The sequence below is a fragment of the Gopherus flavomarginatus genome, chromosome 2, assembly GCF_025201925.1.
Source record: "Gopherus flavomarginatus isolate rGopFla2 chromosome 2, rGopFla2.mat.asm, whole genome shotgun sequence".
NCBI classification, from domain to species: Eukaryota; Metazoa; Chordata; order Testudines; family Testudinidae; genus Gopherus; species Gopherus flavomarginatus.
This window is the reverse complement of record NC_066618.1, coordinates 156,616,520-156,644,000: the sequence shown is the minus strand read 5'-3', so window position 1 is coordinate 156,644,000 and position 27,481 is coordinate 156,616,520. Positions and strand designations below refer to the sequence as shown.

Here is a 27,481-nt window from a genome sequence, read left to right as displayed (position 1 = left end):
TGAGGAAAGGGTTATTTATAACCTGGGAAGTAAGCTTTTAGGGGCTTTTCATTCTGTATTTTTACAGCACCCAACACCTGGTCCTTGACTAGGGCCCTAATTGCTACTACAACACAAACAATTATTATTAATGATGATAAATGATGGTGACATTTCAAAGGGTATAAGTAAATTAGGCAGTCAATTCCAGTTGATGTAGGCCCCTTTTGAAAATTGCAATCTAAGTCAATGAGGAACCTGAAATGCACTGCCAACCAAAGGGTCCCATCCAGACTTTTCCCAAGTTGGGCTTGTGTTTACATCCAGTGTTTGGTTTGGTTCATCTCACAATAAAAATAGGGGCTGAATGTAAACTTCCAGATCTAAACTTTCTCAAAGTTTGAGGATGTTAAGGTCTGGGTTTTTGGTTCAGACACATCTCTAAAAGTAAGGTTTAAATAAAACATCCTAAAGGGAGTTCTGAAGTATTAAAGATCTGGCTGCTAGTTTGGATATCTATCTATCTATCTATCTATCTATCTCAGTATCTATAGCCATCACATTTGTGGAGTGCCAGTCACTGAAGTATCTAGGTGCTGACTTCACTGGCGAGTTTTGTGTATGACACATTTCATGCTGAACAGATGAATGGACCAAGAACAGCTTTATTTTGCTTTGGAGGGAAGAATAAAAGCACAAATATAAGAGGAGAGGGGATTCATTTAGTTGTGTGCTGCTTGTTTTGCAAAAGAAAAACAAGGCAGTTGGAATGTTTCATTCTTTTATTAGTAGATCATAGTTTGCAGACAGATTGGGAGAGGCTGATTATCTGGAACAATGAGATCTATACCAATTTAATAATGTTGCTCATGACTTACAAAGTATGAGCACACCTAGAAAATAATAAGCCCATTCCAAACAAAGGCACTGCCAGGGTTATGTCTAAATATTGATCTTTCCGCAGATTGAAATGCCCAAAATGCCCAGAATTCCTGCCTTTGCACAGCCACCAGCTCTTATGGCACCTAAATAGGAAACAAGGACACAAATATATTTTCAGTCACAATTCCTCCAAAATCAAGCAATAAAATAAAATAAAATAAAATACAAGTACAGGACCTGATTGTCAGTTAGGGTTCAGCTCAACACACATTTAAGACTCCAGTTGATTTGCGTGGGAGTTGGATCAGACTCTTATGGTGCAACTCAAACAAGGGAGATGCAAATGCAGTTTTAACCTACCTTTTGTGCTTCTGGTCCTGGGCCAGCCATGTGTCAAGTCAGTGCTCTGGCATAAGTTAGACCTACTATAGCCATTGGCAGGGGATCATTAGAGAACAAAGGCATCTTGGCTCCACCACTCTTCCCATGGTCACACCCTCTATGCCAGCAACAGGGTGTAATGGAGGAGCATCAATAGGGACTCCAGAAAGTGCTACATTGTCTGCCTTGCAAGACAGATCCTGGGCCACCACTCCAGCAAATCCACCTCATTATTAAATTGTGGAGTGCAGAGATGCTTTAACACAGATACGCCCAAGCTGTCATTTTATATTCAGCAAGAGAGGGAGGACAGACCAGTGATTAGGGTATTAACTTTGGACTTGGGAGACCTGGTTTAATTCTCTGCTCCGCCAGAGACTTCTTGTGTGACCCTGGGCAAGTCACTTAAGGTAGGATGCTCAAAAGGAGTTATCCTAATTCTTTTTGAGCGTTCCACCCTTAGCCTCTCTCTGCCTTGGTTACCCATTGATAAAATGGGGGATAATAACACTGACCTAGATCCCAAGGAAATATGCGAAGGAGTGTGAGGTGCTTAGGAACTAAAGCTCACATCAGAACCAGAGATAGAACTAGGAAAAGAGCTTCTTTATGACTCACCACTTTCTAAAGAATTTGCTTTCATTCTTGTTACTCACCTTCAACCTTGTGAACCCTGTAGACAGGCACACCTTTGCAGAGTTTCTCAATGGGTTTACCAAAGATAAGCCACTCCTTGATTTCACCGATTATAGAATCACTGGGTTCATATTGCACCCACAGGTTTTTCTGGGAAAACATCTTGTTCATCATCTTAAAGGAGAAAATATTAAAATATAGTTAGCAAGACATCTTATTCCTTAATCTTCTGTAACATCCGTGTGAGAAAACCCACCCACCTCTAACACATTTTCTCTAGCCACATTCAAAGCATCATCTACAGAAGTAACAGATTGTTAATTACAAAGAAGGAAATAGTCACAAAGTTCACTGAAGAGTACTGGTAATTATATACACATAGCAAAAATAAACTGCATTAATAAAATACTTAATAATGATTAATAATAATATAGAGCAGCCATATAGTTTTACACTTTGGCAGCTTTCATTTTGTTTTCCATGTTCACCCTCCTAATCAGTACAGTTATTATAAATATATTAAGTAATTTTGCTATGAATATGTTATTGTTCACCTGTCATATAAGAGGCTGAATTCCGAAATTCCCACTCAAGCCAAATCTCTATTGATTTCAGTGAATGTTTTGCTTGTATATAGGAACTTCATGGGTTGGCCCAAGTAAACTGATGACCAGATGTTCAGAGACTCTGGCATGCTAACTAGTTATGCAATCCCTGAGCATGCTCAAATAAATTTGTTAGTCTGTAAGGTGTCACAAGTACTCCTCATTCTTTTTGCTGATACAGACTAACATGGCTACCACTCTGAAACCTGCATCACTGTAGTATCAAAGTCTCTGTTTTGTTATCACCGGTCTAATAAGAAAGACTCCTAAGAAAAGAGAATATGTACCTTTTACTTCCATCACACCACCTCTCTAACGTGACTTGCTTGTATATAGTACATAATACTTCAGAGAATTACCTGTTTCTCGTAAGCAAGCCGTCCAATTTCTTCCAGCTCTGGGATATATCCTTTCTCCATTTTCAAGATAAAGCAGGCCCTCCGGGAAAACAGCCTTGTAGCAATATATCCCTGTGATACACAAGAGCAGGTTTATAATTTGAAAACAGTTACTGCTACCCAGTTGTTAATTCTCTTTGTATGCTGGGCCAAATTTTGCTCTGAGCTACAATAGTGTAAATCAGAGTGAATACATGGACTTCAATGGAGTTACTCTGCATTCACACCATTGTAACTGGAAACAGAATTTACATCTCCGGATTTATGTCTATGTACAGTTCTAAGGGCAAAATTTATCTTTTCTTCATTTTGTATTTCTGTTGCACTGCATAGACATATGAAGAAATCAAAGAGATGGATGACTAAAATAGACATCATTTAAGGATTATTCATGAGGAGGAAGAAGAGGTATCAAGCTAGTTTACTGTGTTTAAAAAAAGAAAAAAAACATTGAGATGATTTTGAGGCAAGACAGATTCTTGGATTCACTTACATGTTTGTAGTCAAAAATGGTATCAGAGGAGCATATCCCAGCATGGATATGGATATCAGCAATATGAAGTTCATTGCTAATAGTCACAGTTTGCTGGACATAGTCACCATTTGTTCCTGGGAGGCTATAAATCTGATTACAAAACACAAAATATGTGATAGTCACCTTTTTCACTCATCTGAAAAGTGCAACATAAAAGACAGTATTTTACCTGTTATGATTCCAGGACTAATGAAGTCAAAGAACTAAAATGAGTCTGATTTTTATTTACACTATGGCCCTTTTGCATCACTTTGGCAATACGAGGCCCCTTCACGCTACCAGAGTGGTGTAAAGGGACTTTACTATAAATAAGAATCAGGTCTGCTGCATCTCGCTTCGCTAAAGGATGATTAAGGAGGGAGATACTATCTATATATGACATGATGAAATATTAAGAAAGTGAAGATATTTTTTAGAAGAGAGATAACCAGGAGCAACGTTTTATAAAGTGAACACAATTATTTAGGATGTATAAAGCAGCAATAATTTCTCCATGGCAAGATCCATTGGCTTGTGGATTACTCTTGCCAAGGAAGTGTTGCGCTGGCAAATATCTATACAGTAGGGAATAATCCTGAACTGATTTAGTGAGATGGAAGGAGGTGACCTCACAGGTCTTTTTCTTCTTTGGGGCCTTATCTAACCGTCCTTCCTCAGGCAGGTGTCAATGGAAGTTCTTCCTGAGCAATGACAGCAGGATTGGCTCCTTAAGTTATAGGATTGTCTGATTTGGCGAAGATTACATTTTTATTTGTGCTCAGCAATAAGCATTTTATTAACTTCCTCAGTACTTTACTTCCTGGTTATCCCATTTCTCCAGGGACCTAATGTATTACAAATGAATACTAGGCAGTACAAAGCATTGGCAGTCTACTTACTTCATATGAATAAGCTTGAGTCCAGAAGACTCCCAGCACAGCAATTACTGTAGCCTGAAAAAGAAATAACAGCATTCATATGCAGTAGAAACACTAAAAACCACCATGACACATGGACAGAGTTCAGGCCAAAACTCAGAGCTTGCACAATTTATGAATCAAGGGAAGCTATTTTATTCCCAAAGCTTGAAAAATTATCCACTTTGCATTGCATGCAGTTTATCTGAAAATAATTACATTTTCCAATTGTAAGTTTCTCCTGGTTACGTTTCATTTTGCTTGTATCACTGTGAAACTTTATAAAAACTGCTTAATCTTAAAGGGAACCCAAAAAGGAATTTAAAAAAATTCTACTTGTGAACTTGTTTAAATTTTTATGGTATCTATATATCTACTTTTTGATTGTTTTGATACTTGTGTTTTTTGTCTTAGAGATAGGAATCCCAAACCTACTGTGGCCTAGTTTTCTTGGAGGGCCTGTTGGTGGGGTCTCAAAGTATATCAGCTCTCATGCCTCATCTGAAGGGAAGAAGGTATTTAACAAACACTTTCTTACTCCAAAATGTTAGTCATTGACATTAAATAAGCGTTAGCAAAAACAAGCAAAAACTTTTAGATGGTCAGACCCAAAATCCCTGCCCCTTTCCACTGGAACTAGAAGCATATCCAGATTTTGATCTCCCACAAAATCTGGGATATTTATATCTGGTGATTGATGATTCCTTAATTGCCCACAGCATGGTTTCTTGTACCTTCCTCTGAAAAAATCTGGTGCTGATCACTGTCTGAGGCTGGTACGACTATAATGACCGCAGGTCAGATCTAGTATGACATTTCCTAGATTCCCATATTTGGTTGAGGCCTACTTTACTAGATAAAATATTACAAAACCCAGTCCAAAATCTAAATTTAAAAAATGAAACTTGCTAAATATTTTCTACCAGACAGTAATATTCATATGCATTTTACCATTCCTTGTCTGACTATGTCTGAGACATTTCTCACACTTTTATCTGTGTAAAAATTTTGTAAATTCACAAAAAGAACAGGAGTACTTGTGACACCTTAGAGACTAACAAATTTATTACAGCATGAGCTTTCGTGAGCTACAGCTCACTTCTTCGGATGCATAAAACGGAACACACAGACAGGAGATATTTATACATACAGAGAACATGAAAACGTGGAAGCATGCACACCAACAGGAAGAGTCTATGCATACTTCCACCTTTTCATGTTCTCTGAATGTATAAATATCTCCTGTCTGTGTGTTCTGTTCTGTGCATCCGAAGAAGTGAGCTGTAGCTCACGAAAGCTCATGCTGTAATAAATTTGTTAGTCTCTAAGGTGCCACAAGTACTCCTGTTCTTTTTGTGGATACAGACTAACACAGTTGCTACTCTGAAATTTGTAAATTCAGTTATCTTAATTATTTCATTCAGAAAACAACAGACAATACTTTTCCTTTTGAGAAGTTAATTTTTTCTTGCTATTCAAAAATTACATTGATTGCTTCCAAAAATATTTCTTGATTCCTCTAAAAAATTATAACAAAAATTAGCAATGAAACATGCTTAAGTTTGGGCTCAATCCTGCATCCTTGGTTAATGCATGATTCCCACTGATTTCAAGGAGATTATTGCAGCACAAAGAATGCAGAACAGTACCTTCTTATTGTACCAGCAAATGAAACATGATTATTCTCAAAACAGTGCTAACTTCACTGAATACTCTAGCTTCTAGTCAAAAAGAATTCACATTTTTCTATAAATACTGTAGTAGCTTTTAAAAATAATTACAACTGAAACAAAGGACAAATATACTCACAACTGTGTTCATTTTTCTTTCGGATAAGAACAAGTTGTGGATGAAATGGAAAAAAATTGCAGAGACCTGTAACTTTTATATCTTGCTATAGGTGTGGAAAACACTTGACAGAAATATGCGTTGTGACTTCAGTGATTCCATATCTACATGCCACACCATGGTAAACTGCTTTATCTGAATTTTGGGTCTGATACGTTGAAAGCACTTTACTCCGCCCTGAAAAGATTAAAATTGCTCACTTCACAAATATCTATTATTTACTAATTAATTCGCTAGAGGATATAAGTGCTATTTTAATTTTTAATACACATACATAATTTTAACTTGTCAGGCCTTCTTTATTGGCAGAAATGGATATAAGGAAAGACTCTACTCTTCTTTCCTACTGTTTAAATTTCCTTTTCTGTATCTTCATCCCCAAACACTCACATAGCTTAAAGATGAACCTGGACAGAAATATCCATATCATGGCAACCCACAAGTACTGGCTAAATATCAAAGAATAGGTCAACTTTCTAGGTCAAAGTCAAGGTTTCCCCAAGCCAATGTCTCCTCAGGCTGGCAGTTAGTGCATATCAGTATCATAGCCAACAGAACATAGGGTGACCAGATGTCCCGATTTTATAGGGACAGTCCTGATATTTGGGGCTTTTTCTTATATTGGCACCTATTATCCCCCATCTCCGTCCCAATTTTTCACACTTTCTATCTGGTCACCCTAACGGAACACCAGGGCATTATGGGGCCAGTATCACAGGTGACCACCTTTGAATGCCCTAACCTGATAGATCAGGTACCCATTTTGCAGCTGGGTAAACTGGACATGGCCTTTTAGCATGAGTTATATTGAGCCAAACCCCCACACCCTGCAGGATTTTAGTTGAACACCTGAACCAGTCAGCTACTGCACCTCACAGTTTTTAGCTATTGCTTCCAAAATAGCACATTAAAAACTACTGTAATTTAAATGATTTATTATTATTAATAATAATAATAATAATAATGCTTTGAATGCATAAATTAGGTAAGTCTTAGTCTCCCTGATATAAAGATGTATGGGGAAACTAGCACAGAGAGGATGTGTGAATTGTGTGAATTGTCACAAGATGGATCATTGGAAGAGTGTGGAACAGAATCCAAGTTACAACCGTTCTTTATTTCAGCTAGACCTCATTGCCAGTGTGGTCGTATTGTGAAAAATTACTCTATAAAAATGGATACGTTCCATCTGTGTTCTCTTAATAATTCCATATCAGATAGCACAAGTGAAAATAGCATCATTACCTTTTCTTTGCCTTAAGGCACTAGCAGGGACAGACAACTCCCTAAGTAAACACACAGGCCCACCATTGCCAATAATATATAAGTTCAAAGGAAGGAGCCCTGTGTGTTTGTGGGTGGGTGTGGGAGAAGAAGAGGGTGAGACTTTTGGACATTGCTTGTTTCACAGAGATGCATGAGGGAGAGAGAGAAAACAGGCAGTTTTCCCATTTATTTAAGAAATAAATTTGACCAACTAATTATATGTGTTTTAACAGAGTTCATTTTAAGTCCAGCAGGTTTATTCTTTGCCCAGAACTGCATTATGCTACAAGGGGCTAGTCCAATGCCCACCGAAGTCAACGGAAAAACACCAGCGGTTCCACTGGACCTAATCTATTTTCCACTGGAATCTTCATATAACTTCAGTGGGCATTGGATCAGGTCCTACACAAAGGACACATTCTGTATTTCAAAAATAATAGTCTTCAATTTTGGTCTAGTGTCTAAAACTATATCAAAGAAAGAGTTTAAATTCCAAAAAATTTTCCTTCCTAAATACTGTATTTCCTAGTTCTTTACAATAATCCATTATATTTTATTTTTACATCTTTTATGTATCATCTCTTTTACTTTCAGCATTCTTTCTCTTTGCTGTCTCAGCAGAGAGATCAAGGACTGAATGACCAACGGAGACCAAACTGCAGTATCATTTCAGTGGAGACTCCTGTATGTCGAATTTCATGTGCACAGCTCTCACTAATGTCAACTTTCATGCAGAATGAGGTTTTATATAAGGTGACCACTTCAGGTCTGAGTATCCCTCTGTGAACCTGATCTTTCAGCTGAATATTCACATGTCCCAAAGCCAGTTTCTTGCCTTGGCTGCTTTTGGTCTAAGTCAGGGGGTTGCAAACTTTTCTTTTCCACATCCCCCAAATCAGCCACTTTGTCTTAGCTGTTTCACTCAAGGTCTGGTGACAACTGGTGACATCTGCACAGAGAATATGGGAGGAAGGAATAGAGCTGGACTCAGGTGCTGGGACAAAAGAAAATGCACTGTGAATGCTTGTAAAAATAGAGAAAATCAAATTAATTTCTTGTTGCGAGGAATTGTCAGTCTTTGTCATTTTCATGGGTCCAAGTCTGCCCTTATTTATATCAGTGCAATACTCTTAAAGTTAATGGAGTTACTCTTGAGTTACACTGGTATAACCAAAAGGAGAATCTGGCCCATTGTTTTAGCCCCAGCACCCACTGTAGATAATTTAAATGAAGGGATCTTAAAAATAGAATCAAGGAAAAACTTGTGCAATTTCAGTTAAAGACTGATTTCCAGTCATCCAGCAAATTTAAATTCATAAGGCTAACACCACATAGGAAATCAGATCGAACAAATTAAGATAGAAAAAAATATTGATACAAAAAACTCCCTTGTTGAAGCATGGTTTCTTCGGGTGGTTTTGATAAATATTTGTTCCATCCAGAAGAGATAAGCTAACACGAGGGAAAAAGTGCCTACCACGCCTGAAAAACCAATAAACTGTACCACACTAGCCTTTGCATTCTTTTGTTTTTGCTTTAGCAGGACTTTATGCAAGGGCTCTAGAACAAGCTGTGTCTGGATTCCTGTACTGGCCAGGCCAGAATGAAAATTGCTACTATGGACAAGTGGAGAACAGAAGATTCATTCTGTAAAGGATTTCTACATTTGGCTTCATTCCAAACTGGGGTTGGGAGGGGGAAAAGAACATTTCAAAATTCTCTGTGAAGGGAAATTCCAAATCAGTTTTCACTTCAGGCCATTCAAAATGTTTCATTTTGACAGAACTGAAATGTTTTGTTTAAATTTCAAGTTTTTAAAAAGTTATATTATATATATATATATATATATATATATATATATATATATATATATATATCATTGAAATATATAATACAAATAGTAAAATAATTCTAAATGAAAATTATTTCAAAATGAAAAATTGAAATGTTTCATTCCCATAGTGTTGAAATGGGATGTTTCAACTTTGTTGGAGCTTATTTTAAATTTTTTAAAATTAAATTTGGCAAAATGGACCCAATTTCATGAAGTATTTTGATTTTGACTGAACCACATATTTCAACGGAATATGGTTTCATCAGAGTTTTCCCAGTTACCACTAGTTGCTTCATTTTGACCACATAGTACATAACCACATTGGTAATATCTTGATATTGTCTCATGATGTGATAACATTTGCCTACAAGAGCCTTTGTCCTGGGGTTTCATTCCCCAAGAGCAGGGACAGGTTCAGGTTCAGGGTTCTACAAATCGTATGGTTAGAAAAAAAATTCCTTGGGTCAGTCCAACCCTAATTTCACTATTTCTAGTTCTGATCCTGCTTAAAAGGATGTGGAAATATGCATGAAAAAGCAAATATATATGTATAAAATGAAAATGTCTTTGGGCCTCAGAAATAGAATCTAATTGTGATGAAGTGGGACTGTTCTTAATGTTTCCTCAGAATACTGTGTGGGTGCATCAGTTTCCCCTATACATTTCTTAAGTCTCCAGTGTGCATAAATGGCCGAAACTCTGCCTCCTGGCAACAAAAGGCCGGGGTCCTTCCCCCCTGCAAGGGGCTAGCTAAAGGTGAACAAAGAGATCAGGTGATCTCCTGGCCTGGGAAAGAGACAAAGCCAGAAAGGAGGGGCTGGAGGGGGTTGCAGTTTGGAGCTGGCTGGAGATGGGAAGTGAGGGCAGACGGGGGTTGTCTGGCTCGCTGAGCCCCAGAATAGACCCGGCTGAGGGGTCCCGTTCTCTGTACCTACAAGCTCTGTTTTAGACCGTGTTCCTGTCGTCTAATAAACCTCTGTTTTACTGGCTGGCTAAAAGTCACATCTGACCATGATGTGGGGGTGAGTGCAGGACCCTCTGGCTTCCCCAGGACCCAGCCTGGGCGGACACCCTGTGGGAAGCACACAGAGGGGCATATTCTGAATGCTCCAAGGTCAGACCCAGGAAGGTGAAGCCATGTGAGTTTCTTGCCCTGAAGACAGTCTGCTCCAAGGGAGAGGAGGCTCCCCCAGGGCTGCCCAGAGGATTCAGGGAGCCTGGGGCAAAGCAATTTCAGAGGCCCCTTCCATAAAAAAAGTTGCAATACTATAGAATACTATATTCTTGTGGGTGCCTCTGCAGGACCCAGGGCCTGGGGCAAATTGCCCCACTTGCCCCCCTCCCGCCCTCCCCCCAGCTGGGTGGCCCTGGGCTCCCCAAGTCCTGACTGGAGCATCGCCCGGGGACTCCGTGACACTAATTCACTTTTGGTTTAAGTTGGTTCTTAACAATCTGAGTTTCCTTGTTGTCTGATAACCTCTAAGAGTCTGTATATAGACAGAAAATGTTCTGAGCAAAGCTTTAAAGATAATATTACAGGAAACATAGGCCAAGGAATGGGATCTTGTACAGCTGGAACGTTTCCTTCTCTGATTTCTACCATTCTATTTAGTTTCCATAATTTTGTCTTACAATCAATAACTCCAGCCATACAAGTTTGCCAAACAGACTATATAAACAATGAAAAGCTGATGGGGGATTTGTAGATTCAGACTTCCAAATGAGACATATTATCTGTGATGGCCAAAATGGCTTTGGTTATTGAACTCTTGGACAAAGGAACTTTCCAAGTTGTTGCTAATGGTACCACAGAGATTAGCTTAATGGCATTACGTAGTTCAGTTTCCTTGATCCCTTTCTCATGATCACTACCCAATTTATTAATGGTCCAGAAAAAAAGAGGGGAGTTGATGACATGAACAATGTACTGTTTTGTGTGTTTTGGATTCCATTGACAGCACACATATGCAGCTCCATTTGCCATCTGCAATTCAGATAGATTACAAGAACTGTAGATCATTCCACTCAGCAGTCTATTGGCCTGAGTGGTCTCTACTTTATACCTTGTGCTAAATGCAGAATTTTACAGCTCCTTTGCCTTCACTTAGCACAAGTGTAAATGACAACTCAGGATGCAAGACAACAGATAATGTTGCACCATCCCTTTACACATCACAATGATTCACTTCAAAATAGCCTTAGTGTAAATGAGAATCAGGCCTGATGCTTCTATGTACAATTGGCTGCTTTAAATTGTCATAACTGCATTAAGGTTAAGGAAGCACATAGATTGGAAGATCTGACCCAGTTGCTTGAGTTCTTAGTTTCATGAAGGCCTCTTTATATCACTCTGGCATTGTAAAGTGGGTGTGAAGTAGAGCTGATTGAAAAATGAGAATTTTTTAGAGAGTGTTCTAGTGAAAAATTTGTCTTTAATTTGTGTTTCAACTAGACCTAGAGCATCTCATGATTTTGTGGGGCTTGACTAATTTTTGAATGCTTGAGGCTGGCAATCTGGTATACTTTATCAATATTATGAATTATGAATATATGATATCTGGGGTGAGGCCTTTGACATGCAGGCAAAATTTGTCACTGGGAATCTTGTTTGACTTTATGGATTAATCATCTAGGATTGATTAAGCATTGTTAAAAGAAATGTACTGTGTGTAACTTCTGCATAACAGAAAGTTATGATAAAATATATTGAATTTACCATTACAAATGGTCTCTTATCTGCTACATGTGATTGACACTATCAGTCTAGTGACAAATTGCTTGTTAGAGCAATTACACCAGGAAACAATGTGTAATGTCATAAATGAATGGATACATGCCAATAAGATAAGTTTATTTCAGTATTTAACCTTCCCGTATTTAACTTTGGAAACTGGTGTATAAAAAGTAGGAGAGTTTGTTTCATTTAGCCCAGCAGATCTTGAATTTCCTCTGCCATCAAAATGAAGCTCGCTGTGAGTACATTTACTACTTTCTTCTTATACAACAGGAATGTTGCACATGGTTGGAGTGTGACCATGCACATGCAGAACTACTGCTAACTTCATTAGAAGTTTTAGAAATTGTACTTTCAGCAAAGATTTCACTCCATAAGGAAATGGACCCATCTATGCATTAATCTCTAGAATTTTAATAGAAATAGGAGATAATTTTTATCCTAGACTTAAATACATGTGGTATTGTCTACAGAGTACCCGATCCTCATTTACAGTACCTAAGCATAAATCAGAAGCGATTCCATGAAATTTGAGGGGGTTACATACAACACTGGTGTACGATCACAGAAGTGCTGGGAGAATCTGATCCATAGAATCATGAAATGTGAGAATCTGGATATATGCCCGGAGAGCAAAACTGTATTTAAACTCATCCTAGTTTGTTGAGGAATTAATTCTAAGAAGTTACTGAGACACATTCAGCCCTTACCCATGAGAAGCTCTTATGGAAGTCAGTGGGAATTGACATCTGAGGAAAGATTTCAAAATTTGTCTCTAAGACAATAATTATGTCTTGAAATGACATAATGTAAAAATTATTAAATCTTACAATAATATGTATTGGCTCTGACTTAGAGTAAATAAATTAGGGAAGTTTGAATAATATTTAGCCTATGTAAAAATTATGCATGTATTTAGAACAGAATAACAAAAGCATTTAGCATTATTGTTTTCTGCAATAAATAAGACTTTGTCAGCCCTTCCATTATTTATTTCTGTATTCAGGGGTATTGTTAACATTTTCTTTGGACTGAAACAAAGAAGTGCTACTTATGTAGTTTCAGGGTTTGTTTATGTTGTGTCTGTCTCAACTTGGAAATCAATCTCGGATGTGAACTCTTAAATTATCTCCTCTATAAATACCCAATCACTTCCAGCAAAGCATAGTCAGGTACTGAACCAGTCTGAATTTTGGTTTAGTTTGACTAGTCAATATGGGGAAGGAATTAAAGAGAATTCCCCTGCCCTGTGTGACCCACATGGGGAAGGGGTTAAGAAGCCATAAAAGCTATCCAAAATGCACTTGGAGAAGTACAGAGATGTTACCAAGATGTTTCCTCGGGGCATGCCTCACCCTAAAGGTAGTGGAGATGGGCAGGTTATGTATTTCTGCACTGTTCTCAGCACAAGACTGTGCTGATCAGGCATGACCTAACTCTTTATGAATACACACATAATGTAATGTTATTGCTCTGGTCAATATTCAAATTAAAAACATCGAGGGAAAAATCAACTCTCTTTTAAAACTCTCTTTTAAAGAATGAAATATTCCATTCAAAGGGTTCACCTCCTATCCAAGAGTTTGTCAGCTTGTCTCCCACATCCTGGATATTTCACTATTTTTAAATACACTTTTTTTTTGGAAGTTTTAAATACTCTCACAGTTCAGGGCAACTGCACATATATTCCCTTTCCATGGTCTATCAAGGACAACCATTCTACGCAGTCAGCTGGTCAGCTGTCACCTCCCTTGGACAGAGACCTGCGTCTCTCTCCCTCCTGACCAGAGTTTTTCCAGACTGCACAGTTCCCTGATTATAGCTGACTGTGATATTCCCAGCAAGCCAAACTATCCAAAAAGGCCAGTGTCTATGTTTTTTTTTTCTCTCTGAAGGCTCTGAATGGCTCTGATTGTCTGCACTAACAAGTCAACACACAGCAAGTATATTTATTCTTAAGGTGAAAACATTACAGAGAAAACATATTAAAAACAATAGAATAACCTACATACCTCTTAATAAGTTTACTAGAGATCACTCCCCAACTCCATCAAAGGCTCTGACAGGAATCAATACTTCAAACTCCACTTAGCCTTTTTCCATGGTTACAAGTTCATAGCAGTCTTAGCTTAGAACCAGAACAACCATGAATAATTCAGTTTTTCCATTAGACAGCTTGGCCCTTTGATCTTGGCCTCAGGTGATCGGCAGACAAAGGCTTAGGGTGGAGCTTCAAAAGGCTGGGCTTTTGCATAACTGAGGGTGGGGAATTTGCATTCACCTCTCGCTAGATATTTATCAGGAAATATACTTCACATGTACTGTCCCAAAAGACCCTTCTTGTTTGTCATATTGTTCAATATAGTCCTTTGATCATTCAGACCCACAATAATACATAACCTTTACATTTCATACAATGGACTCCAAACATATTTGAACTTAATTCAGCAAGGTTTTTCAAGGATATTGCTGGAAATTGCCAAATCAGTCACAAATACTATGAGCCAAATGTTGCTCTTCTCACCTAGGCAAAGCATCCTGCCCAGACTAAAAGGAATTTGCATCAGAAAAGGTAACAGATTTACCCATATGATATTTCAGCATATTTGAATAATCTTCAAATAGATTACAGTTTAGGATCCAGTCCAGCAAAGCACTTAAGTATGTGCTTAAATTTAAGCACAAACCTAAGCCTATTTTTAGACAACAAAGAACTTTTAGAATGTTTTACCAAGGCAAGCACTTACATTGTTATGCTTCCAATGTTAATTTCAGATTGTGATTGCTGCTCTGCTCGGAGTCTTCCTAGCTACAATTTTTGCTAATGATGTAAGTATAATGATCGACTCTTATCAAAATGTTTCTTTTGGGCTGTATGAGGTTTCACAGCTGAAAAATAAATTTCTGAAAAAGAATCTAAGTTTTCCTCAGTGCACTGAGCAAACTGACATTGCACAAGATTGTGTTTGCATGCTTAAGAAAAGATTTAGTTTGTTTACTTACTGAGGGGGAAAACTCAATTATTGGCAGTTTAGGAAACATCAAATTATATATTGATAATAGTATAAATATTATGAAATCATTGTGTGGAGTGCTGGGATAATGATAGCATTGAGGATTTGATCACAGAAACACAGTACAATGATATCAATGGCTGTCTCTTTGCAAATTAATGATGGGGAGAGCTGGATGGGAAATGTATTTTATTTTTCATGGAATTCGTTAGATTGCTATTGTAGGCAATCTTATCATACCAACCCCTCCATAAACTTATCAAGATCACTTGATATTTTGCCCCCACTACTAGTCCTGGAAGGCTGTTTCAGAACTTCACTCCTTTGATGGTTAGAAACCTTTTTCTAATTTCAAGCCTAAATTTGTTGATGGCCAATTTATATCTATTTGCTCTTGTGTCAACATTGTCCCTTAACTTACATAACTTCTCTCCCTTCCTGGTATTTATCCCTCTAATGTATTTATAGCATAATCATATTTCCCTCAGCCTTTGTTTGGTTAAACTAAACAAGCCAAGCCCCATAAGTCTCCACTTGTAAGGTAAGCTCTCCATTCCTCTGATCATGCTAGTATCCCTTCTCTGCACCTGTTCCAGTTTGAATTCATCTTTCTTAAATATGGGAGACAAAAACTGCACACAGTATTCCATATGAGGTCTCTGGACTTGTCTAATGGTAATTCCTTATCTCTACTGGAAATACCTCACTTGATGCAGCCCAGGATTGCATTGGCCTTTTTCACGGCCACATTACATTGGTAGTTCAGTCATCTTGTGATTGATCAATACACCCAGGTCTTTCTTTTCCTCTGTGATGTCCAACTGATATGTCCCCAGTTTATAGCAAAAATTCTTGTTGTTAGTCCCTAAATGCATGACCTTGCATTGTGCACTATTAAATTTCATCCCATTTCTATTACTCCAGTTTTCAAGGTCACCCAAATCTTCTTGTATGATATTCCGGTCCTCCTCCATATTGGCAATACCTCTCAGCTTTGTGTCATTGGCACATTTTATTAGCACACTCCCACTTTTTATGCCAAGGTCATTAATTAAAATATTAAATAATATCGGTCCCAAGACTGATCCTTGAGGAACTCCACTAGTAACCTCCCTCCTGAGTTCACCTTTCAGCATGACCCCTTTAACCAGTTTCTTACCCACCATTTGATTCTTCTTTTAATTACCATCTTCTCCAATTTAACTAATAATTTCCTATGTGGAACTATATCTGTCAAATGCCTTCCTCTGCAACATGAGGCATGGATCACTTGCTCGTTTGAACTAGAGTAAATGGTAAATTCTTTGTAACTTGAAGTCTTTAAATCAAGATTTGAGGACTTCAGTAACTCAGCTAGAGGTTATGGGTCTATTACTGGAATGGGGTGGGTGAGGTTCTGTGGCTTGTGATCTGAAGGAGGTCAGACTAGAGGATCATGATGGCCCCTTCTGGCCTTACAGTCTATGAGTCCATGAGTCTAACAACTTTTATGCTTTGGCTCAGATAGTTTTAGCAGCATCCCAGCCACTCCCCAAAGTGTTTCTGTTATATCTCTTTAATGTGATTTTAAGGCCAATGATTTTCCATGGATTTATAGAAATTTAAACATATTGTCTTTTTATTTTTAAAAAAATAAACAGAATGTGAATGAAAACAATCAGGGAAACGATGGCGGAAACTCCCACCAGACTGTGAGCATCAACAATGATAAGCACATGGTCAACATTGATTCAAACCATGGCTGGAATTCATGGAACTCCATCTGGGATTATGGCAATGTAAGTGGCAAATATGCATTTTTGGAGACTCCTTGAGCCAATAGCTCCGCGCATTCTGCTTCAGTGGATTGAGGCATCAATTACTAGTAAGTAACTGTGCTGAAAACAATGGAGTTACGCCAGTGTAAATAAGACTTCAATGAGTCTGATTCTCATCTCACCACCTATGTTACGCTGATGCAAGTAACTAACTCCATTGGCTTCAGCGGAACTATTTTTGATTTATGCCTGTATAAGTGAGAGCAGAGACAGCTTGAAAAGAGAATTATTTTAGTTTTCATTAAAATTCAAAACCGATAGAGTAGTTCTCACTGAAGCCAAGGAAAGTATGAGCAAGACCAGTTAGGTGCAAACTTTCAAACATACGCTTCACTTGCAATCTAAATCTGAATCCAGATCTTCCATGGCAAAAGAATCAAGCGTATTAGGAAAAGATTTTCAAAAGTGCCTGGGAGTATCAAGGGAACTTTTAGTCCTAAATCCTTTAATGGCTTTGAAAATGTCCTGATTAACCTTTTTACTACTTCTGGTACAATATATGTTGCACCAGTATTATCAATTGAGCATTCATTCACATGCCTGAAACAGCAGAGCATACCAATCATATAGCCGCATTGGAATGCTCATTTGCTTCAGCCATAATAAAAATGCCCCAGTCAATATGATAATATCACTTAACAAATAAAATTCAGAAACACCATTTGCTTGCATTATAGCAAGTCTCTACTCTACACATTTCTCAATATTACTTCATGTATTTTTTGAGCCCCAAATTCCAGGGCTTATTTCACTTGTGACCAAAGAGAGGAGCTGCTTTGAAACAAAATGCCACTCTCTCTGTACTTTTATTTTGCAGGGTTACATTGCAACCAGGATACTTTCAAAGAAAACCTGCATCACTGCAAAAATAAACAAAAATGTTATGCCTGATGTAGTAGAGCATCCACAGCTGATTAAAGAAAAGAAGGTAAGAAAGAGGGGGAAAGGTAGGGATGATTGGTGGGGGTGGAGCTAGGGAGTTTGCTTGTGAAAATGCATCATCTTAAAATGGTAGAAAGAGGCAAAGGCTCCAGCAGCAAAAGTCACATTTCTCGCCAAGCATGGTTTGCTCCAAGCCTTTATTCTAGAGCCTTATTGCCTCATTCTTTCTTGCCTTGCACCTACTGCAGTCATTTACAACAGAACAAGGCAGGTGTAAAATGTCACTAATCTGATCTGGTAGTGTTCTATACTCATTTCGGACTCTCTTAGCAGTCCACTGGTGAAAGTGACTGCCCAGGGTGTGGGTTAATGGTGAACTGGACCCCTAGTTTGCATGAGTAATGATAAAAGGGAAAGGTTTTTACATGGCAGTGGAAATATTGGCAGCACTTCACTGTTCCAATGACTCTTTTCAGTGCCCTTTTGGGGTCTTCAGCCCCTAGACCTTCTTGGATTCTCCACTTGTGCCCTATGGGAGAGCTGAGCAAAAGAGCTGACTCTCAGCTTGCTCCTGGTTTTAGGCTGTACCCACATTGTCACAAGTTGTGCACTCCTAGGAATGTCACAGAAAGGATTATGATTTCATTCAATGCTGTTATTCTGGCTTTGCTTACTGAATGTTTAGGAAGCTGGCTCTTGAGGGCCTCCCCCAGTGGAACTGCAATTCACCGTCTCAAAAACCACAGTCAGTGACCTGGCCCCATATGGGAAGTCTGTTGAATCTATGTGCAAAGGAATTCCAACCTATGTTGCTCGTGAAGCTCGTGGTGAGTACAGACTTAACTAACATTTCATGCTGCAAAACCACCCATTGAATTTACAATATGAAACATGGCAAGTGTGTCACTTTTCTACATGGAAACAGGCCAGAAGCAACCTGGGGTATTTCAGGCATCAGAATCTGAACCCAGATCTGGATCTGAATTTTGTAGGCAATCTCTATAAGGGGCTGAACCCAAAGTTCAGATCCCACCATGCCTGGATTTTACGGGGTTCAAAATACAGAAAAGAATTTTTCAGCTCAGGCTCTCATCTAAAATTTTAAATGAATATTCATACAACTTTCTTTCCACTCCCTAAAGTGATGGAGAAATGCAAGGATTTCTTTATTCCCTCATCATCCTTCCAATCTCCTTGCAGAGCAGGTTTAGAGGCTGTTAGAGCTACATGTAACTTGTTCACTCTCCACTCTATTCCCTCATCTTGTAGTATATCACCCAAAGCAATTTTGTCTGCTTTCAAGCATTGCAACCACCTTCCAATCTATTGGAGGTTTGATAGCCTCGAAATCTTTCTCTATATATCAGAATGCCAAAAATCTGAGGAAGAATATATTTGAGAGCACTATATACCTCATTCCACTTCCCGTGACAAAACTCCTATTTACTTTAATGGGGAGCAGGGTCATTTTGATTAAAGATAATGGAATTTTTCATAGAAATTTGAAGTATTTAAAGTATGTAAAATTAATATGAAGTCATGTAATGTTAGGATATTGCTTATTTCATAGCACTTGTGTGGCCAAATTATTGTGATACACTTCCTTTATTGTTTGAAACAATGGGGGGTGGGGAATGGATCTGTCTGTGGAAATTGCTAAAGCATTTATTTTCCACCACTGGCTTTTCCTTTTTTGTTCTGAAAAATTGCTCCAATAACTGATGAAGACTGACTCATGTTTGAAGTTTGGAGAAATAAGAAAAATCATCACATTAAAGTAAAAAACTGCTTTTTCTCTTATACACAAAGACTAGAGCTACACAGCTGCACTGAAACAAATTGTTCAAAGAAATTGTTTGCTTAAATCTGAGTTATTAGGTGCCATAATTGCCTTTGTTTTCTCTTCTGCAAATCATGGCCTGATTGCAGACGAGAAAGAGATTGGTCTTTTTATTTTGATGAAGTTAGGTCATGCTAGGTCATGTGTGTATATAGGCGAGAGGATAAAGGCTTATATGCCATTTAGATTCCACTTCAGCCTTTTTTAATAGTTTAAATTGGACTTAAGAGATGCATTGAACTCATGCTGGCTATCTCCGCAATGGTGAACTTCACCTGGATTTGTGAGGACCTAGATGGTTCAGAGGACAATATTATGGCAGAAGTGTCTCCTTTCAGCAAAGTGTGTTGAAATGCCACGGTACTGCTCTGAAAACCTCATAGTCTCCCTATTCAGTAGTGGATTTTTTTAAATTTTTTTTACTATTTTTAGAATACGCAGTAGCTGACAGTTGTTTATAATGTAGAAACCCAGTGTCACTTTAAGACTGGTACTACACAAATAATGATTCTTTTTCAGAGTCACTGGGCCTTATTACCCACTTTGTTATTCCAGTTTTGCACTGGTATAATTTCACTGATTTCAGTGCAGTTGTACTGAACTAAAATTGAACCAACCCAATGTTGAATCTGGCCCATTATTTCCTTTTGAGCTGAATCTTTGCTACACATTGTTAGCAAAATTTTAAAGATGACTGTAATCAGTACTGAAAAATAAAATGAAAAAAAATAGAAGAGGCCTCAAGACATGGAGGGATAAATCATTCTCTGTTGATTGTTGACATCACAGTCACTCAGATATGCCAATACTGGCAGTGTAAATATCTAATATAGAGTAGATATCCAAGCACTAGCGTCCAAGTGATCCTGAAACTGAACCAAAGCCCATGGAAATAATCTTTTCATTAACTTCAATGAGCTTTGGATCATGCATCAGTATATTAAAATTCTGTATGCAGGAAAGGAGGGTTTTTTTTATTATAGTAACTCATTGTCATACAAAAGAATTAACTGTAGGGCAGGTGGAATTTTAATGATCTTACTCACAAATTAATAATCCACTGATTCCCACTTCATGATAGTGCATTGAGGGCTTTTATTAGATGACATAGACCTTGAATGGTTTGGATTGATTGGGAAATGGTTTGGAGTGTTCTTTGCAGGAGACTTATTCAGGACTGTAATGAATGGATGACTATGATAACATCCTTAGCCATCATCTGATACTAATTTTTGTTTTTCTTTTTCCTTAGGAGACAACCTTTTATTTTATTCTGGGCAATGTTTCAAGACTAATATAATGCACACGATGACATTAAACTATTGCTATGAAACTGCATCTTTCAAATAAAATTGTTGCTGATATAATCCTGCTAACAATGCCCTCACTGATTAGAAAAATAATATTTTTGTTGCAGTTCTTTTCATGATTGTGTTATCAGATATCTAGGCTGTTACAATATCTGTCAATAAAAGTTATGCCATGTTTCTAATAATTTCTGTCTTCTGTCATGGATACTGGCTCAAGATGTGATCTGAGGTTAAACAGGTTTGGGCCTGGTTAGTATTTGGATGAGAGCCCTTAATGAAAGAGAACCTTGGGGCTACATGCAAGAAGGCTAATGATTTAGAACAGGGGAGGCCAACCTGTGGCTCCGGAGCCACATGTGGCTCTTCAGAAGTTAATATGCAGCTCCTTGTATAGGCACCAAACCCGTGGCTGGAGCTACAGGTGCCAACTTTCCAATGTGCCGGGGGGTGTTCACTGCTCAACCCCTGGCTCTGCCACAGATTCTGCCCCCACTCCACACCTTCCCGCTCCCTCTCCTGAGCCTGCCGTGCCCTCACTCCTTCCCCCATCCCCCCAGAGCCTCCTGCATGCCATGAAATAGCTGATCGGGAGGTGCGGGGAGGGAGGAGGAGGCACTGATCGGCAAGGCTGCTGGAGGATGGGAGGCACTGGGAGCAGGTCGGGGGAGTGCTGGGGGGCTGCTGACATATTATTGCGGCTCTTTGGCAATGTACATTGGTAAATTCTGGCTCCTTCTCAGGCTCAGGTTGGCCACCGCTGATTTAGAAGGTTGCAGTCTCCCATGTCAGTAATGAACCAATTTCTCTGTGTGATATTAAGGAACACTCTGGTGCTTTCCATTAGTTGAAACTGAGATCCTGAACATGAGGGCCTTGAAGAAATCATGATTCTTTTTGCAAGAATAGGGTTGATGGTTGTGTACTTGCCAAATTCCAATTAGGGCAAATAAATATGATTATATAAAATTTCCCACTGCAGTTTTAATTGGCTGTGGTACACTGATTCATTCCCCGAATTCAACTCTTACTGAACACTGTTAAACAACAGCTGCATTTCACTATAAGGTAGCTGTATTTCAATAAGGTTTATTGACCCAGATGGCTATTTAAGCATCAATAAACTTATTATTGAAACAATAATTATTGAAATCCAGATGCATTATATATTAGAACTGTTGATTAATCGCAGTTAACTCACATGATTAACTCAAAAAAATTAACTCGATTAAAAAATTAATCATGATCAATTGCACTGTTAATCAATAGAATAACAATTGAAATTTATTAAATATTTTTGGATGTTTTTCTACATTTTCAAATATATTGATTTCTATTACAACACAGAATACAAAGTGTAAAGTGCTCACTTTGTATTATTTTTTATTACAGATATTTGCACTGTAAAAATCATAAACAAAGAAATAATATTTTTCAATTCACCTCATACAAGCACTATAGTGCAATCTCTTTATCGTGAAAATATAACTTACAAATGTAGATTTTTTTTTGTCACATAACTGCACTCAAAACCTAAACAATGTAAAACTTTAGAGCCTACAAGTACACTCAGTCCTACTTCTTGTTCAGCCAATTGCTAAGACAAACAAGTTTGTTTACATTTACAAGAGATGCTGGTGACTGCTTCTTATTTACAATGTCATCTGAAAGTGAGAACAGGCATTCACATGGCACTTTTGTAGCCAGCATTGCAAGGTATTTATGTGCCAGATATGCTAAACATTTGTGTGCCCCTTCATGATTGAGCCACCATTCCAGAGGACATGCTTCCATGCTGATGATGCTCGTTAAAAAAATAATTGCATTAATTAAATTTGTGACTGAACTCCTTGGGGGAGAATTATATGTCTCTTGTACTGTTTTACCTGCATTCTGCATATATTTCATGTTATATCAGTCTCGGACAATGACCCAGCACGTTTGTTTTAAGAACACTTTCACAGCAGATTTGACAAAATGCAAAGAAGGTATCAATGTGAGATTTCTAAGCACTGATCCAAGGTTTAAGAATCTGAAGTGCCTTCCAAAATCTCAGAGGGATGACATGTAGACAATGCTTTCAGATGTCTTAAAAGAGTAACACTCCAATGCGGAAACTACAGAACCCAAACCACCAAAAGAGAAAATCAACCTTCTGCTGGTGGTATCTGACTCAGATGATGAAAATGAACATGCGTCAGTCCACACTGCTTTGGACTGTTATCGAGCAGAATTGGTCATCAGCATGGACACATATATTCTGGAATGGTGGTTGAAGCATGAAGTGACATATGAATCTTTAGCGCATCTGGCATGTAAATATCTTGCAATGCGGGCTACAAGAGTGCCATGTGAATGCCTGTACTCACTTTCAGGTGACATTGTAAACAAGATGTGGGCAGTACTATCTCCTGCAAATTGTAAACAAACTTGTTTGTCTGAGCGATTGGCTGAAGTAGGACTGAGTGGACTTGTAGGTTCTAAAGTTTTACATTGTTTCATTTTTGAATGCAGTTATTTTTTGTACATAATTCTACATTGGTAAGTTCATCTTTCATTAAAAAGAGATTGCACTACAGTACTTGTATTAAGTCAATTGAAATATACTATCTCTTTTGGTTTTTACAGTGCAAATATTTGTAATAAAAATAAATATAAAGTGAGCACTGTACACTTTGTCTTCTGTGTTGTAATTGAAATAAAAATATTTGAAAATGTAGAAAACACCCAAAAATGTTTAAATAAATGGTATTCTATGTTTAACAGTGCAAATAATCGCGATTAATTTTTTTAATCACTTGACAGACCTAATATATATATATATATTTGTGGATCAATATACTTATTATTGAAATAATAATTATTGAAATCCAGATTCATCTGTGTAGCTATTTGAGGACCAATAAGTGTATTATTGAAATGCAGCCACTTTGTAGTGGAGTGCAGCTGTTGTTTAATAGTGCTCAGTAAGAGTTTAAGACAGAACATGAAAACGTATACTCATTTCCAATTAAAACTGTAAGTAAAGAGTCAGAATGGAATTAGGCAAGAGCCAGGTACGGAGGGGGACAATCTACTCAAATTTATGACAGATGCCCAGGGCTCACAAAGAATTATTCCAGCAGCAAGAGCTTATGCTAGAAGAGGAATGTTTTGTACTCACCCTCTTTCTCCCTGGATTGCACCTTGCATTGGGGGTTGGGACAGGAGTAGTCTAGGAGCCACTTTGCCTGTTCTAGAACATCAATAATTACCCTAAATCAGGGACAATTTTACAGGGTCCAAACTTTAGGGTTGAGTGGCACAATAAGCATCTGGAACAGGGCCAAGAATCTGGTCTATAATCTTCAAACACTACACAACAAAAGACATGACCATAAATGCCTATTTTTACTATAGTTTATTATTACATATTGCAATATTTCATCCATCTCCAACTGCACATTTTCCCCCGTGGAAATGGCCTGTAAAAAACATAATTAGGCAGATCCATCAGTATATTTTTACAGTGAAGCATCATGAATGTTATGGAAGTTGAGCTAGTTAACCTAAGAATTCAAAGCAACTCTGAAATCTGCAAAGAAACTTTAGTGAAAAAGAACATTTGCCGACTTAGAATGGACTCAGTCAAACATATAAATATAGCTAAGGAAATTGTTTCTCAAGTGAAAGCGCTGTCACAGGGAGCTAAATTCTTCAGAAATGAAATTACTTTTTTAGATGAATCACATTGCATTGGAAAAACCTTTAAGAAATTAATTCACATATTATGGATCTTGGTTTCTTGCTAAGATTGATTAGGAAACAGGCGCGCGCAGCACATTTCATTAGGATGTGCACCCAGGGAGCCCTGCCCCAGCCCACCCCCGCCATGCCCCCATCCACTCCCTCCTACTTCCTGCCCCCTGACTGCCCCCCTCAGAACTCCCGACCCCCCCATTCCTTGTCCCCTGACTACCCCCTCTTGGGACCGCTGCCCCTAACTGCCCCCCAGGACCCCACCTCCATCTAAGCCTCCCTGCTCCTTGTCCCTTGACTGCCCCCCTAGGACCCTACCCCCTACCTGTCCCCTGACTGCCCTGACCCTTATCCACACCCCCGCCCCCAGCCAGACCCATGGGACTCCCATGCCTATCCAACCGCTCCCTGCCCCCTGACAGGACCCTCAGAACTCCCAACCCATACAACCCCCCCTGCTCCCTGCCTGCCTCAACCCCTTCCACACTCCTGCCTCCTGACAGCTCCCCCCCAACTCCCAACTCATCCAACTCCCCAGCTCCTTGTCCCCTGAGCACCCCCTCCAGAGACCCCCAACCTAACTGCCCCCCAGGAGCCTCCCTGCTCCCTGTCCCCTGACCGTCCTGACCCATATCCACTCCCCACCCCCAGACAGACCTCGGGAATCCCATGTCCCATCCAACTCACCCTGCTCCCTGACTGCCTCCTCCAGAGACCCCCCCAACCCCTACCCATCCCCTGCCCGGGATCCCACCCCCTATCCAATCCACCCTGCTCCCTGTCCCCTGACTTCCCCCACCGCTTATACAACCCCCCTGGCCCTGGACCCCTTACCATGAGGCTCCTAGCAGCATGTTCTGCTCCACTCAGAGTCAGACACGCTGCCCCTCAGAATGCTGCGTGTGCGGCGGCAGGGCTCCGGATGAGTGGGGAGCGTGTCTGCCTCCCCGCGGAGCCAAACACAGCCCCGTGGGAGTGCGCAGCCCCGGCCCGCAGCACTCTGCGCACGCGGTGGCATGGCTCCAGGGGAGAAGGGAAGGCGGAGGAGGGGGCAGCAGCTTGCTGCACTCGGCTGGGCGCTCCGGTCCAAGAGTGCAGACCCCATGGCTTGCCGTGCCAGGAGAGTGGGGCCATTTACCCACCCTGCATTAGGGTGTGCCTGGGCACACCCCGTGAGCACTCCTATGTTAGGAAAACATTACACTGCTTGATGAATATAGTATTTATTGTTCAGCACAATACCATAACTGTACTTGAGAGAGCAGAAGTGTGAACAGTTGGCTTAAAGCAGACTGAAAAGAGAATAATTTCCACTGAAAGAAGAGGAGGAATTCAAACCAGAGATTCCAATGTGTCTGTTTTAGTAGCTTAAAAGAGACTTCAGTAGCTGTGAATTTAATAAAATTATACTTCTTTCAAGAATGCATATAGATATTTACCTTTTTAATTTAACAAAAGAACTCATAATTTCAAATCAGCAAAAAAAAATGACCCGCCTCAGCAAAGCATGGGCTTGTTTTTTGCTAAAGGAAAATTTCCATTATCTATAATGCTTTTATTCTCTGTACTTTTATTCCCACCAGCAGGGCTAATTTAGTGTTGCCAACTCTCACTATTTTATCATGACTCTCATGATATTTAGTAAAAAGAACAATAGTACTTGTGGCACCCTAGAGACTAACAAATTTATTTGAGTATAAGCTTTTATGTTTTATTTAGTGTATTTCTTAAATCTCAGCTTGTGGAGTTATGTGAATGTGTGAGAATCTCAGTTTTTATTTTTAAAAAAGTTTCTAGATGTCATCACAGAGAAAAAATTAATAATGTGCCCTAAAGGTCCAAAAGCCAGATGATAAATAAAAAGACCCCTAAATATATTATTAAAAAAAAAGACTTGTGCTGTCATGAGTTCTGGAGTTTGACTTGTGATTTTTGAACATTTGGGGTTGACAATATTGTTGTATCTTTGACACACACATTTGAGCAGATCTTACATTCTTCGTAGCAGAGAATAATGTTCCATCTGCAGTGCAAACTAATCTATGAGAGAGAATTGTGACAGTGGATTCTGACTCCTACCATGTGATAGGAGTTAAAAGTACAGCTGGATGAAATGTTTTGAACCAATTTTTTTTTCTTTTTTTTTTGGTGAGAAATGCTGATTTGGTCCATCAAAACATTCTGCAAATTCATGCTGAATTCACCAAACTGTTTTGGTCAAGAAAACTGAATCACCCCAAAAGTCTGAAAAATTTTCAGAACCAAATATTTCAACTTTTTTATTCAAAATGACTTTTTGTTTTGAATTTTACTTCAATTTTATTATTTTTAAAAAGGTAAAAAAACCCACAACTATTTAAATGAAAATAAAAAGTTTAATTTGATCTGAAACAAAACATTTTCATCTTTTTGGAGTTCCCTGAAAAATGCAAAAGAATTTTCGATTAGGATCAACCTGAAACAATTTTTTTTTGTATTTTTTGGGTTGTCAACTGTACCAAAAAAATCAGCTATTCTCACAGCTCTTGTTACAACCTTCCATAACCCTGAGCCTTGTCAGGAAACAGGGCCATAAAATAAAGATTAGGGGTAAATTTTTCAAAAAGCACTCATGTGATTGCAGATCCTATGCTCTGTTGACTTTCAGTAGGACTTATGCTTCTAAATCACTTTTGGGTCAGATTTTTCAAAGATATTTAGTCATCAAAAGACTCCTAACTCCCATTGGAAAGGAAGTATATAGTATATTGCTTTTTTGCAGGTTAACATCCATATCTCTGAATTGACCTGCAAATGGGCATAGGGCCAATATGAGTAAGGACACAACTAGAAATATCACTAATAGCCAGTCAGATACTCATTCCAGACAGCAAAATGTTAACTTTGTGA

General features: G+C 38.7%; 1 protein-coding gene and 1 long non-coding RNA gene across 2 annotated transcripts; one reads left to right on the top strand and one right to left on the bottom strand.

Moving 5' to 3' along the window:
• Positions 1 to 914: 914 nt before the first annotated feature.
• On the bottom strand, positions 915 to 25,513 carry GKN2 (gastrokine 2). Its single transcript, XM_050940338.1, has 6 exons — positions 25,427 to 25,513; positions 4,295 to 4,348; positions 3,375 to 3,506; positions 2,843 to 2,953; positions 1,899 to 2,052; positions 915 to 1,004 (listed from the first exon to the last, which is right to left on the bottom strand). The coding sequence occupies exons 1-6, from the start codon at positions 25,427 to 25,429 to the stop codon at positions 922 to 924; spliced, it is 537 nt and encodes a 178-aa protein (XP_050796295.1). The 5' UTR covers positions 25,430 to 25,513; the 3' UTR covers positions 915 to 921.
• Positions 14,633 to 17,742, top strand: LOC127045033 (uncharacterized). The gene is made up of 3 exons (XR_007772601.1): positions 14,633 to 14,823; positions 16,649 to 16,786; positions 17,643 to 17,742. It is a non-coding gene; the product is annotated as an uncharacterized LOC127045033 (long non-coding RNA).
• Positions 25,514 to 27,481: the final 1,968 nt, after the last annotated feature.

Coding starts and splice junctions, on each gene's coding strand:
- GKN2 (XM_050940338.1), bottom strand. Junction 3,507..4,294: donor CTCAAGCTTATTCATATGAA/GTAAGTAGACTG, acceptor TTTTGTAATCAG/ATTTATAGCCTCCCAGGAAC. Junction 1,005..1,898: donor CAGGGTTCACAAGGTTGAAG/GTGAGTAACAAG, acceptor TTTCCTATTTAG/GTGCCATAAGAGCTGGTGGC.